Below are 15,593 nucleotides of genomic sequence, written 5' to 3'. Positions count from 1 at the left end.
TCATTAAAATACCTAAGTCGAAACTTTTCTTTTTATCCCTAAAAGAAGCCCGCTAGAGGATTGCTTTGCTTTCTAACATCTCTTTCTGTTATCAAAATGCTCTTTAGCACTAGGCGTCTAGTAAGCGATAGCTATCGCTTACCTAGACAAAGGCCGAAGCACCACAGACACACTTCAAGCACAAACTCGTATTTGTAAATAAATCTAGTTAGAACGGCCTCGGCCAAAGTCTTACATAGCCTCGAGCTCACTAGACTCTAATGGAACAATAATAAGCTAGGGGACTAGACCGTGCTAACGTATGCATGGTAAAGCTTGGATAGCGCGGCCGATATCATGAATCCCTGGTATCAGAATACGTCGTGCAGCCCGTTTTACCGGCTCAATCAGGCGTGTACGCTGGGCAATTACGTCAGCTATGCGATTCCCGTTGGGGGGCCTGCCGACGTCGTGGCCGCTATCAACTTCACAAAGACCCACAATGTGCGGCTGGTGATTAAAAATACTGGCCACGATTATCTCGGCAGGTCGACTGGAACAGGCGGTCTGTCGCTGTGGACCCACAGGCTCAAATCAAAGGAGGTGCTCAACTACACCAGCAGTGCGTATACTGGCCCTGCTATCAAGGTCGGGGCGGGCGTGACCGGTGGAGAAGCCCTGCTTTATGCATCTAAATATGGGTACCGCCTAGTATCCGGTGATTGCCCGACGGTGGGTTACGCAGGGGGATACTCATCCGGGGGCGGGCATAGTCTGCTGAACAGTGTCCATGGCCTTGCCGCTGACAACGTCTTGGAGTGGGAAGTCGTGACTGCAGACGGGCGACATCTAATTGCAAGTGCCACTGAGAACACAGACCTCTATTGGGCGCTTTCCGGTGGTGGAGGAGGCAATCTTGCCGTTGTTCTGAGCATGACGGCAAAAGTTCATGTGGACAGCCTTATTGGCGCCGCAACACTAAGCTTTAATGCCACGGCCAGCCGCAGCGACGCCTCTTACGTCTCCGCTATAAACGCTTGGTGGGGATTTCTCCCTAGCCTCGTTGACGCGGGCGCCTCTCCCTCCTTCAACCTCCTAGCTGGCAAATTCCTGGTCTACAACACCACGGCGCCGGGTAGATCCGCCACGCAAATGGCCGAGCTGTATGCGCCGTATCTAGCCAAGCTCGACGCACTGCGGATCCCCTATGAATTCGCCACGTATGCGGCGCCATCGTACGTCCAACACTACAATGCCACCGATGGGCCTCTTCCCTACGGCCCATACGAGGCGTCACAGCTCTTCAACAGCCGGCTGATCCCTCGCACCCTGGCCCGCAGCCCCGGAAACCTCACTTCGGCACTGCTGTCGACCGTGGCATTTGACCCTGCAGCCAACTGGCAGATTGGCTGTCTAGGCATCAACGTCAACGCCACGCACATTGCCCACCCGGATAATGCCGTGGTGCCCTACTGGCGCGACGCAATGGCCATTTGCCTCGAGTTCTCCATCTACAACTGGACCATCCCTGAAGCCACCATGGTGGCCCGCCGCCAGGACCTTGCCGCCATCATCCACCCGGCAATCGAGGCGGCGACCCTGGGCTCGGGTGCCTATCTCAACGAAGCCGACCCGCTCGTCTATCCCCCCGGGGATGCGGAGAAGTGGCAATCAGCCTTTTTCGGAACGCACTATCAGCAGTTGAGAGCGCTGAAGCGGAAATGGGATCCCCAGCGCGTATTCTATGCGTATGCTACGCCGGGGGCCGAGGATTGGCGCGAGGATTCAGACGGCCGGCTGTGTCGAGCGTGGTGAGGCGGTGTGGGGTCACGAGAGAGAGAGAGAGAGGGAGAAAGAGAGAGAAAAGGGGGGGGAATAGGGTAGCAGGAGACAAGAGAAGCTCGACAGTAACAGGCTTTTGTGTGTATGCGCGTGTATGCGTGTATGCGTGTGTGTGTGTGTATGCCTTATTTCTCGCAAAAGGCAAGACTGGATAGACAGTAGAAAGTAGAAAATGAACAATAAGCCTCCCTCTCCCCTTCACAAGCTGTAGAGTAACCATCAAGAACATAACCTCTGCAACCTACAAATGCTATTCCTCGACAGCTGTACCGACTGCACATAACTCGACACGCCACTCCCATCAAGCCCAAGCACCTCGCCCTTTGCACTCAGCAGCGTCGCAATCCAGTAACTCGGCAGCAATCCGCGCGGGGCCCCCAAGCCCAGCTGCGACGACGACGACGACACGCACAGCTCCGCCGGCAGTCCCAGCAGGCGCTCCATAGTGGCAAAGTGGTGCGAGACAGCCAGGATCAAGATCTTGATTTGCAGACACACGTCGTGGACAGGGAGGCCCGCGAGCTTGAGTTCAGGGAGAATCTGGAGGCCCTGGCACGGCGAGGATAGACTGCGTGGATCCAGGTGCGAGGCCAGGGTGCAGAGGAAGGCGTTGAAGAGGTCCACGATGTGGAAGAAGCACGAGGTGAGGTTGATCATGCAGGGGAATGTGAGTGGGAGTGATGCGCTGGCTGGGTCTTGTGGATGCGGGCTTGGCGTGTTGAGAGTGATGGTGTTGCTGTTGCTGTTGCTGTTGCTGTTGCTGTTGTATGCGTTGAGGCTCTGCAGCACGTGCTTGTAGCGCTCGATACTCTGGAGCACGTCGCGGAGGGCGCTCGATGTATCCGGGGTGCAGTCTTGCATATCAGTAGTAGTAGTAGTAGTGGTAGTAGTGGCTTCGCCACACATCGTGTTGCGATCCAGCATCTGTGTTTGCAGCTGGCGGCAGAGATCCAGATTGAGGCGGGACAGTTGCATTTCGCACTCGAGCTGGCACCTGAGATCTGATGTGGAGCCGCTGGCTGCGTCGATAGAGGGGTGCCCTGCGGCTTCTGGGGAAGTGAATTCAGCGTGGGCAGCAGTGGCTTTGGGAAACGCGTTGTGGAGTATATGTGGTGGCTCGTCGTGCATGTTTGTCCCGAGCTCGTCGTACAGCGGCGAGTAGTGCATGGCGACTGAGGCATCGTCGTGAGCTGGCGTGTGCCCCTGTTCGTAGCCGGAGGGTATCGAAGCAAAGAAATCATAGTCGTTTAGCAGTGACCACGAATGAGCGGTTGAATCGTCTGCCGTGGTATCTGAGCCCGTGGAGAGCATGCTGCTGGGAGTCGACAGTGCCGAGTTCGCGGGCTTCCGCCTGTCGTCGTCGTCTGGCAAGATGACATCTTTTTGCAAGCGGCCTCGAGGCCGAGTGTAACTCATCACGCAGGGGACGCCGGCGCGCAGGCACCGCGCACACGGTTGAGTGGCATCGTCTTTGTTCGGACACCGCAGCTTCTGCTTCCGACAGCGATCGCACGACGAGCGTTTGGATGTTGCGAACGAGACCAGCGGCATCGAGACAGAAAAGAAACAAAAAAAAAACAACGGAGGATAAAAAGAAAGTGGGAGGTGGGGTTACAGTGAAGATGCCAAACGGGTAATTAATTCATTGCGTGCGTAGAGTAACTATGTTATTGTATGTAATATGGGCTTTTTTCCCCATGTCGTTTTGCTGAACTAGGGGGGCCTGTTCGTTTGCCCTGCGTCTCGGTTCTCGAGCCCAGTCCAGGCCTAGCAGCTGATGTAAGTGTTATAGGGGGTAGACAAGCTGTAGGAATAAGCTTGAGCCTAATCAAGATAGACCTATTATTCAAAAGGAAGGAGCTGGTTAGGTGGAAACGGTTGAGTTGGAGGTCACGTGGTCGTCACGTGAAATGTAGCATGTATTGACCCCTGAAAACCGATTGGGTTCAACGTCAGCAGGTTAGGAAATAGGGTTTCGATATCGTAGGAATATAGAAGCACTTGAGAGTGACAAATATCCCGAGCTGGGGATTATATTACATTCTATCTTTCCACCCCTTTTTTTCATTTTCTTATCACTTTTGAATATTCTTCAGTACACTGAGAAAATATGTCAGTTCTTCCCTTCGAGTTTCCACTACGTCAGAGCAAGGATCAAGACCCATAACGTAATTAATCCTCCAATAATATATCAATTGCAGCAATGGTTGGGCCCATGTGGAGTCCCAGCAATTGTACCCACCAGATAAACGGGCAACACTCCTCTCAAACGCGTCTCTACCTGATTCAAGAAGTGAAACCCACAGCTCAAGTAAGCACTAAGCTAGGGTTATTTTAGTACCGCTACGCCAAGATCAACAGAGGCTGTAGTTTAATCAAAAAACGAATAGGCAGTTCCACTCTCTAGTGTGTTGCAACAACAGCCGAAATGCGGTTTAGTCGAATGAAGAATAGGGCTTCTCTACCATCAGACGCTAGTTGGAAAGTCGCCCTGAATCGGCCGAGGTTCTAGGGCGAAATCCACCGATGGTTACATGGTCTAGCGACTGGCGGCCCTGAGTTAACTACACCGCCTACTACCCTGCGTATGTAACGTCTATCCATGCGTAGTGGGACGCTATCTGGCATCGACGTACAGATATCCCACTATCTCTCCACAAGTATTCATCATGTATATTACTGCCTGCATATTGTTGACAAGGTAGGGGGGCATGGTACCTCACTGTTACCGTTTACTGTGTACTCTACAGCTTTGCGAAACCAGTCACTCCAGCACGTCAGAATCACCCATAAAAGCAAACAGACGTCCAAGGCTCCGTTCTCCAAGCGTCGAGCAAGGGATTTGCGTACTCCATTCTATTCAGACATTTTGTGAACCTCGTAGACGATGAGAGCTTGTTGAAATATGTCCATGTACTACTATAGGTCACAAAAGATGCCCAAGCCCTACTCGCGTAAAACATGGAATCGTAGAATATATGTATGTACAGACACTGAATCGCACACGCTATCATGTACTGTACTAGCGTGAAGTGTAGAAGTGCGATAGCTTCTAAGTAGATAGACTAATGCCAGGTTCACTTAATTCTACCTACTGTATTCATATGGATATTTATCTGTTTGACTGAGGAGTGAATTTTAGCAGGCACAAGGCTCACTAGTGATCCTATGCACTGATACATTATCCTTGTGATGTTCATATCTGCTATTGCGCTCTCGATCGAATAGTGCATCTGTATCATCAGCCTTCAATAGGGTTGAAGAATCTAAGAAGTACCACTCAGCTATATAGTTGTAGATAACATCTGGCTTGAATCATAATCTTGTTTCTTACGTGAGTTGAACTTATGTATCACTCATTACAAATTCTACATTCGAAAAAATTCGAGATTTTTATTATACATGGCACAACAGCATAATTGAATTAATCTTGATCGAGTAGCACATATTTGTTTGAAAAAAAAACAATCAATTCAAAATAGATATGCCCAACCAACAATCCATCAACAAATTCTTACAACCTCCTCTCTCTGTCGATTTCACAAAGATCAGCGAATAGCATATGGAAAAAGGCTGTGTAGAAATTTCCTACAAGCAAAGGAAAATTTCGTGCATCACAGGCCAGTCTTACTGAGCCCAAAGCTCTCGTTATTCCTCATGCCACTGTTCTCTGGCATACCCAGACTGTTCTGTTGGTGGAGTACGCTACCAAACAGCAGGCTGGTGGGATGTCATGGCCATGTAATCCCGCGTGACAAGATGCATGAATGGCAGAATGACTCGAGTACCAGGCTGATACGCATTATTGCCGTCACGCCGCCATGCATGACGTTTCAAACTAGAGGACGAGAAAGCGTGCAAGACATGAAAAGGGTTTGTCGAGAATAAGAGTATATGTTTAGTATATTCAACCCGATGCTTTGCTTTTAATAGTGCACCCCTAGTCTGTGCAAGAACGAAGTGAAAACCACCAAACGTCAAGGAGACAAGTATTCACAACTACATGACACAACATAACACATACATGAATAGTTTTGGCGACTCAGAAGCAAGTCAAATGTACCATGTCAAGAGATAAATGTACTCAAGCCTTGGACTTCTTGGCCTTTTTCGGCTTTGCAGCCGCCTTCTTCTCCTCGACTTCCTCAACAATGGGCTCGGGCTTGGTTTCCTTTTCCTTCTTGGGCTTCTTGCTCTTGGGCGCAACCTCAGAGACTGTCTCTTCAGTGACGGCAGCAGTCTCAAGCGCAACGTCGGACTTGCGCTTCTTGTCCTTCTTGTTTTTCTTGTCAGCGACCGGTTCGGCTACGACGGGCGCCTCTTCAGTCACACCGTTGGGCTCATCTGCGTTCGCCTTTGCGGCCTTCTTGCCCTTTTTTGCCTGCGCAGGTGACGCAACCTTGGTGGCCTCAACAGCCTCCACCGGTTTTGTTTCAGCTTGAGCCTTTGCTCCTTTCTTGCCCTTCTTGCCCTTTGGTGGCTCTGCGTCGGCCACCTCTGCGGCGGGGGCGTCGACCAGAAGCTTCTTGGACTCTGCGGGTTGCAGTTTCTTTATAGTAGTGTGCTGAGGAACACTGTCAACGGTCTTGAGGACCGGTGCTTCGAACTCGTAGTCGAAGGCTTCCTTTAGCTGCTTAGCCTTGCTTTGTCTCCTCTTGTTCTCGTTCTCAACGCGCTTCTCCCACTGCGAGCGTTCGGCACCACGCTCCATCTCGAGACCGGCCTTCTTGTTGCGAGGGTCAACCTTGAATCGCTGGTTCGCACCTTTGAAGAGATCGGGGTGTACTTGGTCGTTTGGAATAAGGTGGACCTTGAGTATGTGGCCGAAGAGTAGATAGTTGTTCATGGTTCGCGCAACAATGTCGGCTACCTCTTGGGATTGGAACTCGACGAAAGCATAGTGCTTGGAGGCACCCGTCTTTTTGTTACGGGACAGGCGTAGGTTGTTGACCTTTCCAAATTGGGAGAAATACTTCTTCATTTGGGGCTCGAAAAAACCGCGGGGCACACGACTAGTGCAACAGTCAGCAGTATACGTGAAAGTGGGGCGGAGATGCATACCCAACGTAGATGACGCCCGGCTGGTCGGCCTTGGGGGCGTCCTGAGCCTGCTTGAGGGCTTTCCGCTGTTTTGCGCTCAGTTTCGGAATCTTCTCATCCTCGTTGAAGTTTTCGTCTTCTTCGGCATCTTCGGAGTCATCATCGCTAAACCCAGCAAGCAGGGCTGCTGTCTGATCGTCTTCGGCAACGTCGTCATCGTCATCTGAGACGACGGCTGTCTCAGTGGCCTCGACCTCTGGTTCGGGTGCTTCCTGCTTCTTGGCACCCTTTGTTTTCTTGGCCTTGGTGACTATGGCCGTCTCTTCTACGATGGCGGGGGCATCTGCAGCCGCTTTTGTCTTCTTTGCCTTATTGGTCGTCTCCTTGGGGGTCTCTGTGACGGTCGTCTCCTCTGCGACTACGGCCTTTGCCTTCTTTGCCTGCTTCTTGGGCTTTTCCTGAACTTCGGCGGCCTCTACCGCTTCTGCGACAGGTTCAGCCACCTTGGTAGCAGCAGCGGAGGCGGCGGCAGCTTTGCTCTGCTTGTCCTTCTTCGGCTTGACGGGTTCGGCGGCAACAGCAGGCGCAGCTTCTTCCTCGTCAATGCCCATGAAGTCGGCGGCCTGCTTGCGCGCCGATTTCCTCGTCGGCTTGGGCTCGCTGGCAGCAACATCGTCCGACTTTCTGGGCTTCTTCGCTTTGGGCGCCGTCTCCGGTGCGCCTGTGACGTGTCAGCCAACCAATTCGAATCTCGCGTGTTGATTTTCTTGTCGCGGCAGCTTACTCTTGCGCTTCTTTCCCTTGGAGTCGTCGGCGGCCATGGCGTTGGTGGGCTGCAATTATTTGGGACGGTGTGTGGTCGCGACAATGTTGCGCGCAAAAGTTCGGAAGAGAGCTCGGGCGCGGGAACTTTTTTCGAGGCAGGCGCGCTAGACGGTTGCCAAGCTCCGGGAGCGTAGTCGACCAGCTCACCAGCCGCGTGCTGGTACCTTCACCGTTGCAAATCAAGTGCTTGTTTTCTGATCCTGTCGCCTAATTAATCAGGTGCCCGTTTCTTCGCCAATCGTCCGCCAACAGCTGCGTCTATATAGAATCCTGATACCGCCGCTCCAGCATGGCGCCAATCGTGGACATGAGCGACAAGCATGCGTGGGACGACTCTCTACTCATCAGCTCCTGGGACGAGGCCCTCAACGAGTACAAGGTAAAAAACCCACTTGCGATGCAGCATGCGGCCGAACCATGCCCGTTAACGCGTGCACAGAAGTATCACAGCATCCATCAGTCTGGCAAGAAACTTGAGGACGTGTTGACCGAGGAGGAGCTGAAAGAACTGCGAGAGTAGGTGCTCCCCCCGGTCTTCACCACTATATGACTGACGTGACCAGGGACTATGGCGACTTGATGGAGGAAACAGCGGCAGCACCCATGGCGGCAGAGACCAATGGCGCCGCGGATCCTGGCGATGCCGACATGTCGAGCGCAGAGATTACTGGAGTTGGTCAGTTTGCCCAAAATAGCGTAGGGCACGAGGTACGTGGACAGGTTGGATGTGAAACAGTCGAGCCCCAGGCCCTGTCTAACTAGAATCAGGAACCACAACACTCCGAGCAGCAAAGACCTCAGCATGGCCAATCGTCGACACCCAAGGCTGTGCCGGCACCAGATGCTGCCGAACCTCTTGCCAATGCCATGCCACAGGCGATTCTGGGAACCGGTACGTAGTGGCGAGTTTGACAGCCGCTGTTTCCGGCGACTGTGGGGAACTTTTGACAAGTTGACGGCTTACTGATGGCCTGCAGTCAAGGATGAAAACCTCAAGAACATGATGATGTCCTGGTACTATGCTGGCTACTACACGGGTCTGCATGCCGGACAGCAACAGGCGTCCCACGGCTCCTCGGCAGCATAAAAGCCTCGGGGAGTGGCGTCTACCGAGGGCAGTGCGCATGGTGCGCGTGGCTGTCCAATGTGTGGCAAGACGGCGCCCTAGGCAAATACTGAGGCTTGACGGCCACAAAGCTGAACCAATGCGGGTAAGGATGCTCGCTGCCTCGACCCCTGCGCGCGACTCACCACCAACAATGAGTGCCTCAAAAACGCGAACTAAATCGGGTTGTGGCACCACGGCTTACACGGCTTCTCATGCGGCTAGCTGGTTTCCAGCCCCATCAACCAGGCATTATGAGTAGTTATGTCCGGAAGCTATAGGCTTGGGTGGTTCTTAGATTGCCGAAAGCGATGTTCGCAGCGAGAAGCGAGACAAACCTGCGACACCACCGCGACGCCCTTGGGCCCATCTCCAACGGCTCGAGCATCACCCTGACGCCGCACGCACACTGAACGGAGCGACCATGGCCAAAATCCCGCTATTCTCGCAGCCTGGCCAGGTTGCCTGTAGCGCCGCGCCGAGCCCAAGGGTTTGGTGTTTCGCCCTGCATGCAACCGGCCAGCAAACCCTTCGTAACGAACAATTTCATGCGTGGATTTAAGGAATGCACCTCCCCAGGCAAACAAGTCGTCTTTTCATACCATCGAATCTGCCTCATAATTCCAGTGCTTCACTTTCTCTTTCCCTTCTTTTATCTGCTTCTTACCGTCCGAGCCGGCCCTCGCAGTGCCCTTCCAGTCCTTCAGCCTCTTTTACCGTACATTCTAGTGCTTGCAGCGCAGGTTAACGCTCTCTTTTGACGACAAATTTTCCAAATTACGCAATCTAGTCATAATGAAGTACTTCACAGCACTACCTTTGGCCGCTGCCTTGGCCGCCGCCGAGATGCAGGTCATGTCACTTGCTCCCGCGGCTCCAGCCGACGCTAAGATTCACCACGTAAGTGCACTCGCATAGTTGGATTCAAAAATCTTGCTTACACAGTCTAGGTCGTTGTTGGCGGAGCCCAACCCGGTGCGGGAGGCATGATGGTGCCCAAGCTCGAATACACGCCCGACACCATCGTGGCGGCCGTCGGCGACATGGTCGTTTTCCAGTTCATGGCCAAGAACCACACGGTCACGCAGTCAGCCTTTGCAGAGCCTTGCAAGAAGATCGACGGAGGAATGGACTCTGGTTTCATGCCCAACCCGGACAGCAAGCCCGGCGTCACGTGGAACATGACGGTTAAGACGACGGAGCCAACCTGTAAGCTAGCCCAACCGCGGGTGTCGCATGTGTGGTGAATGACGGCTAACACGAGCAAGGGTTCTACTGCAAGCAAAAACAGGGCGAGCACTGCGGCAAGGGCATGGTCTTCTCCATTAACCCTGCGACAACGGGCAACAAGACCATGGCCGACTTCAAGGCCCTGGCCATCAAGCAGAACGGCACCAACCTTGTGGGAAGCGGCCTCCAGAGCACGGGCGCTGCTGCTGCCGCCCCTTCGACTGTCACCGTCTCTGCAGGAGCCGGCATGGCTACCCCACCTCCCGCCGCGGCGGCACCTCCAAGCGTTGCCCAAGGCAATGGCAAGGACGGACAAGGCATTGCTTGCTCATGCCAGTGCCTGTGCGGCGTGTCTTCGTTCCCTCAAAACGCCGCCATCAACAACTTTGGTGGCTTTGCTGGTATGATTTCGTAAACGATCACGGCGAGATGGGTAAAAGATTTAATAGATTGGTCGACGTGGTAGTATGGCGGAGGAGAAGAACAAGAAGGAGGAGGGAGAATTCTCATGATGGGTTCCGGGCGAAGAAGCTTCTGGTTGAGCATCTCCCGGGACCCTTTACACCATTCATCATTTGCTAGGGCGTTCGCATTATACCGTAATCCACCTGCTGCGATGTTGTTGCCGCGCAGTGGTTTTTTGTTGTGTTCACACGTAAATCTATACAAACTTTCTCAGGGCTAGATCCAACGAGACTATTAGATATATATTCGCGTCTTATTACCTTGTTTACATTGGTGACTTGCTTCCAAGGATTTCTGTGAAGACTCGCCTGGTTGATGTAGCTGCTAAGTTGGAGAGAGAGAGAGAGAGAGAGAGAGAGTTGTGAACATCACAGGCTTTGGAAAAGAGATAGATATGGAGGCGCAATCGGCGAACAACACCATCACGACATGGCGAAAATTCAAATCAGTGGATTCAGTATCCAAGCAGTAATAACCCAAAAGCAAAAAACCCATACACCCTCTCGTGACTACCCAGATTCGCTGTCCCGTTGAAAACTCCGCTGCTCCAAGACTCTTACGCTGGCATGCTTCGTGGCTGTGTCATGTTGTGCGCCAGCCAACTCATTTCTTGGCGCCGCCAGCTCCCTCAGCCTTCTTTGCCTCCGCTGCATGCCATGTCAGTCAGGGTATTATCCAGCGTCATTTTTCCCATGCGAAAAAAATTGCAAAGGCATGATGATATATATATATATATATATATATATATATGGATGGGGGGAGAAACTCACCAGCAGCCTGTTTAGCGCGCATAATGGCCGCCACGTTCTCCTTGGTGCGCGCGAATTCGGTGCCGGATTGCTACAACGAGAAAAACAGCCATTTTAGTCAGCCCACGTCTCACCGCTGCTCCTTGGTTTCCTCCTTCTCTTTTCCTTTCGATGGGGGGGAAAGGCAAATATACATACCGTGTTCTTTGATTTCTGCGATAATGTCAGCAGCTGCTTGCGATGATGAAGGAAAAACCCCGAAATGAAAAAAAAGAAGCAAGAGGATCTTCGGGTAGTAAGGCTCAAACGTACCTTTCCCGCCTGCTCCTTGAGGTTCTTCTCCCGCGCCTTGTCACGCTGGTTGCCGCGCGCCATTTCTCCGGCTGGAACTTTTCTTTTTCTTTGTTGATATCTCACGGACAGAAGGAAATCAGTTCCGACTGCGAATAAAAAAAGAGAAGAAAACAAGTCGCAAAGCCGCGGGGGGAAGCTGTGTGTATAGAGCGCCGAAGGGGAAGCGTTTGGGAGAATAGAAGGCCAAGTGCAGTCAGCAGCGGCGAAGGGCTGATAAATTAGCGCCAGAGTTGTTGGGTGCAGTCGCCAATCAGCGGCCGAGGGCGGGAGCCATCGGGAGGCTACTGGATCGATGCGCCGATCTGCGCCATCGCAGACACGTGGATCGACATTCACCCCCTCTGGCCTCTGGGCTGCTTTGCGGTTAGTCTTTTTGGGCGGTTGCCTGCTGTCGCATCTACTGGATCGGATGTTCAGAATGGTTTGATCGACAGATTTTTATTGTTGCTGCGAGACTGACGAGCTAGGAATTTGCCTACAGAGCTGTGTGTTGGTGGATGCGTTCGACATTACAATATGTATCCAGACAACAGCCAGACCATACTTATGATATACTCGACGGTGCTGTTGGACTCATGACATCTAAATTGCAGTGTTGATACTCTGCCTGCTTTCTGTGATATGCCATGCACGCACGAGTGGAAGTTTCCCTGTTTATTCAGCATGATCCATATTTACCAATTTAACAACATCTCCGATCCATCTTCTCCGAACAAAGCACCTGGCAATTTTGAACAATAAAAAAAATGGCGAGATAAATAGTAGCAGTATTCCGGTCAGTGGTGCAACCAAAAATAACAGAGTCTCCGCGGAAGACACCCAGCTTCCAAACAGGCATACCACGAAATCTCACGAAATCCACAACAGTCGATTACCGACTCCAGAATACGGTTCACGTAATACATCGACGGGCATGAATCCGATCTTCCTGATCGGTTCTCTGCATCTGCAAACATGTTTGGGTGTCCTTCTCTTCCAGGATAAATTAGCAATATGCGACAGTACGGGTATATTGCTTCGCATCACACTAGCCGCCATCATGCGCCCTCACATTGAGAAGTGTCTCTTAACAGTCATGTATAAATTCCTCAATAGGGGTTTTCAGATTTCTCCAACTGCCCTCTTTCAGCCCCTAGATCCCATCTACTGCCGGCACCATGGCTCCTACAACCGCTCTTCTCCTGTCGCTGCTCGCGGGCCAAACATGCGCTCATACCTTTATTTGGGTACTCTTCCACATTCGAGATCCATGGTAGTTCTAACCCTCCCAGGGCGTATTTGTCAACGGAGTCGACCAAGGAACCTTCAAAGGCATCCGCATCCCCGCGTACAATGGTCAAAACGGGCGTGGAGGCTACAACAACTCGCCAGTCAAGGACCTCGACTCCATCGACATGCGCTGCAACGTCATGGGAGACGTGCAAGCCCACGATACTATCAAAGTGGCGCCGGGAGACAACCTCACGTTCGACTGGCATCACGAGCTTCGTAATGATACCGACGAAGTCATTGCCTCTTCGCACCATGGGCCCTCGCTCATCTACATATCGCCCGACCCCCCACGAGATAACTCGTTCGTCAAGCTCTGGCACGCCGGCAAGATCGAAAGCAACCCGTTCCCACAGCCAGGCGAATGGAGCACCACCAGCGACATTGCGAAGAAGTTCGGCCACATGAATGTACGCGTACCGGCGGGACTCAAAGCCGGAAAGTACCTGATCCGCGCTGAGATGGTCGGGCTGCATGAAGGCGAAGTAAGCTATGCGCAGAATCCCAGGCGTGGAGCGCAGTTCTACCCGGATTGCGTGCAGATCGAGGTGACGGGTGATGGCCAAGTGGAACTGCCCGAGGGCGTCAGTTTCCCGGGTGCTTATTCTTACAACGATCCTGGCGTCGTACACAACGTAAGCTCTCCTCTCGTAACACGATACCTCTCGTATACTCATCGTCTACAGATTTACTGCTCGACCGAAACCAGGAAGCCCGCAGCATCCACAACTCCCTGCGTGACCGACTATGTGATTCCTGGGCCGACAGTATGGACGGGCGCTTGGCCAGACACAACTGCCGTATCTGTCGGGCTCGTCAAGGGCGTTACGACTGCGACGCCGTGGAGTACGTGGATTGGGACTAACAGCGTGGTCACGAGTGCCACGTACACGGACCCGCGCAGCCAGACGATTGTCGGTAGCTCAAAGTACACGGCGACTTGGAGTGCGACGTATGCGGAGCCTACGGCTACGGCTCCTCGGTGGTAGGAAAGTCGTTGTAGGTATCTATTATTGGGGTTTGCGTTGCAAGATCTACATCTGCGTTGCACGTATGTAATCCGGATGTGAGATGCGGGAATGAACGATACATGACAGGTTGAAGAGCCAATTACTGCTGCCACTAAACTTTGGTACTAGTGATATGACAGTCTGGTGTGTAGTTACCAATTAGGCAACGCAAGGTTCCGCATACTTATGTACCCATCTCTACGGTACGAGAGCCTTGATCTGAAAACGTCATCACGCGAGTGGCAGTCAATTTTTTTCAACAAAAAGAAAACAACCCTATGATTCAGCATATGCATCCTTCTTTATAAAAGGGACAACTTTTGAATGCCAGGTTTTTCGCATTGATTCATTGCCGTAAGCATATACAGTAATCGATAGTCTCGCGTTTCGCCCGCAAGTCCAGCCTCTCTCGTTATCACCTGCGACCGAGATCCAATTCACCGCAAGGTGCACCATGTATCAAAAAGTCTTTTTTTCTGTGACAGCTACTCAATAGCTTATCTCATCTTGCATACCAGCTCTCGCTGCGTTCTCTCCACCTCAAGACATAATCGCGGGAAGAAGGCCCAGCCTAGCCACAGTAGCACTGGCAATCGTCGCTTTCCAACTTGAACGAAGCAGCGACCTTTGTGTTGCACTAGCACCCGATGAATTAGCCATATTCTCAGCGATAGAAAGCAGCAACAGTAACAGTCACAGCAGAAGTACTGGATGTTGTTGGGTAGCCATCGACTTACATAAAAGTTGCATCCGATTACGCAAGCATTTTGCTCAGCGTCTGAGCAAGCGACCTATTTGATCTAGTGTTAGTAAAGAAAGCGGGATGAGAAAGTTATTTGCGTCATGTCAAGTGCAATAGGGGGACTCACGTTGCCATCGGCCGCGGCGTTAACGCAGGCGTATCGGTTGGCGGCCGATACGACTTGTGTGAAGGGGAGGAGGAAAAGGATGATTGCGCTGAGGCTGAAGTGCTGCATTTTGAGATCTTGAAAAAAATACACTTTTCAAAGACGCGAGACAAAGTGCGTGATTTAGTAGCGTGGCGTGGTGGTGGTGGAGGAGTAGTGAATGTAGTGAAGAACCGTAGTCCCAACCAGCACAAGAAACACCACAACTTATATATCCCTCCCCCCCACACTCAGTAGCTCATAAGATATGAGACAAAGTCCCTCTCCCACCTTCAAAGCTACTCCGCATTCCATGAACCCGCCATACCAAAAAAAAGCGCGATACAGGGATTATTTCACTAAGAAAGAAAATAGTTAATTGCATATAGAGATTACTAGCCTATTTACACACACACCAACGTCAAGTTTTCTAGAATAGGTGTAATTTTTGTTAAATATATACAAATCCCTTACAAGAAACTAATTACAGCAAGTTTTAAGACGTGCAGCGTGCGCGCTGTGGAGCTATAAGCTATAAGAGCAGATAGTCAAGACACGTCTCACACTCAAAACAAAAACACACAGACCACTCTGCTTAGTAATAAGAGAACCCCAGCAACAGAATGCCACCAGAAAGCGATACTATCGAAGCCCAAGTGCTAGAACAGAGACAAGAGAGCCTAGGCCCAGAGGCTCAGATCGACAGGGAAATGGACAGAGAGGACCCCTACCCAGCCACTCCTACCCAGCAACCAGCCAGCCAAGAGAGCGTCTTTGAAATCCCAATCCTACCACCAAAAAAGCGCCAAGCCAACTTCTCGCCAGAGGCTGCCTATAG

At 51.9% G+C, this 15,593-nt stretch overlaps 7 protein-coding genes across 7 annotated transcripts in view; 4 read left to right on the top strand and 3 right to left on the bottom strand.

Annotated features, from left to right (window-relative positions):
* Positions 1–1,794, top strand: part of SETTUDRAFT_100397 (uncharacterized protein) — a gene marked incomplete at both ends in the record, with an annotated part of 3,032 nt that extends 1,238 nt beyond the window's left edge. Inside the window, one exon of the mRNA XM_008033467.1 lies at positions 369–1,794. Coding sequence (XP_008031658.1) covers positions 369–1,794 — 1,426 coding nt within the window. The remainder of the gene's footprint in view (positions 1–368) is intronic.
* A 246-nt stretch (positions 1,795–2,040) lies between these two features.
* SETTUDRAFT_24650 (uncharacterized protein) lies at positions 2,041–3,372 on the bottom strand (the record flags this gene model as incomplete). Its single annotated transcript, XM_008033030.1, has 1 exon — positions 2,041–3,372. The coding sequence occupies one exon, from the start codon at positions 3,370–3,372 to the stop codon at positions 2,041–2,043; it is 1,332 nt and encodes a 443-aa protein (XP_008031221.1).
* Positions 3,373–5,703: 2,331 nt separating this feature from the next.
* SETTUDRAFT_166472 (uncharacterized protein) lies at positions 5,704–7,713 on the bottom strand. The gene is made up of 3 exons (XM_008033466.1): positions 7,646–7,713; positions 6,883–7,582; positions 5,704–6,833 (listed from the first exon to the last, which is right to left on the bottom strand). Exons 1-3 carry the CDS (start codon positions 7,680–7,682, stop codon positions 5,906–5,908), a joined length of 1,665 nt encoding a protein of 554 aa, XP_008031657.1. The 5' UTR covers positions 7,683–7,713; the 3' UTR covers positions 5,704–5,905.
* A 262-nt stretch (positions 7,714–7,975) lies between these two features.
* Positions 7,976–8,773, top strand: SETTUDRAFT_24648 (uncharacterized protein; the record flags this gene model as incomplete). The annotated part of the gene is made up of 5 exons (XM_008033029.1): positions 7,976–8,065; positions 8,126–8,202; positions 8,250–8,394; positions 8,455–8,578; positions 8,664–8,773. 5 exons carry the CDS (start codon positions 7,976–7,978, stop codon positions 8,771–8,773), a joined length of 546 nt encoding a protein of 181 aa, XP_008031220.1.
* Positions 8,774–9,586: 813 nt separating this feature from the next.
* On the top strand, positions 9,587–10,633 carry SETTUDRAFT_182176 (uncharacterized protein; the record flags this gene model as incomplete). The annotated part of the gene is made up of 3 exons (XM_008033465.1): positions 9,587–9,691; positions 9,742–10,000; positions 10,060–10,633. The coding sequence occupies 3 exons, from the start codon at positions 9,587–9,589 to the stop codon at positions 10,434–10,436; spliced, it is 741 nt and encodes a 246-aa protein (XP_008031656.1). The 3' UTR covers positions 10,437–10,633.
* A 534-nt stretch (positions 10,634–11,167) lies between these two features.
* On the bottom strand, positions 11,168–11,610 carry SETTUDRAFT_100947 (uncharacterized protein; the record flags this gene model as incomplete). The annotated part of the gene is made up of 3 exons (XM_008033464.1): positions 11,168–11,326; positions 11,434–11,448; positions 11,548–11,610. 3 exons carry the CDS (start codon positions 11,608–11,610, stop codon positions 11,168–11,170), a joined length of 237 nt encoding a protein of 78 aa, XP_008031655.1.
* Positions 11,611–12,746: 1,136 nt separating this feature from the next.
* SETTUDRAFT_24645 (glycoside hydrolase family 61 protein) lies at positions 12,747–13,847 on the top strand (the record flags this gene model as incomplete). Its single annotated transcript, XM_008033028.1, has 3 exons — positions 12,747–12,815; positions 12,861–13,493; positions 13,545–13,847. The coding sequence occupies 3 exons, from the start codon at positions 12,747–12,749 to the stop codon at positions 13,845–13,847; spliced, it is 1,005 nt and encodes a 334-aa protein (XP_008031219.1).
* Positions 13,848–15,593: the final 1,746 nt, after the last annotated feature.

The sequence above is a fragment of the Exserohilum turcica genome (assembly GCF_000359705.1).
Source record: "Exserohilum turcica Et28A unplaced genomic scaffold SETTUscaffold_9, whole genome shotgun sequence".
NCBI lineage: Eukaryota > Fungi > Ascomycota > Dothideomycetes > Pleosporales > Pleosporaceae > Exserohilum > Exserohilum turcicum.
Note: the sequence above shows the minus strand (reverse complement) of the source record. Positions and strands in the feature narration are given on the sequence as shown.

What these genes read in the sequence shown, in the direction of transcription:
- SETTUDRAFT_166472 (XM_008033466.1), bottom strand. Translation starts at nt 7,682, where the DNA reads ATGGCCGCCGACGACTCCAAGGGAAAGAAGCGCAAGA. An exon ending in CAAGGGAAAGAAGCGCAAGA is followed by an intron (nt 7,583 to 7,645) that starts GTAAGCTGCCGC and finishes GACACGTCACAG; the next exon opens with GCGCACCGGAGACGGCGCCC. An exon ending in CCGGGCGTCATCTACGTTGG is followed by an intron (nt 6,834 to 6,882) that starts GTATGCATCTCC and finishes CTGTTGCACTAG; the next exon opens with TCGTGTGCCCCGCGGTTTTT.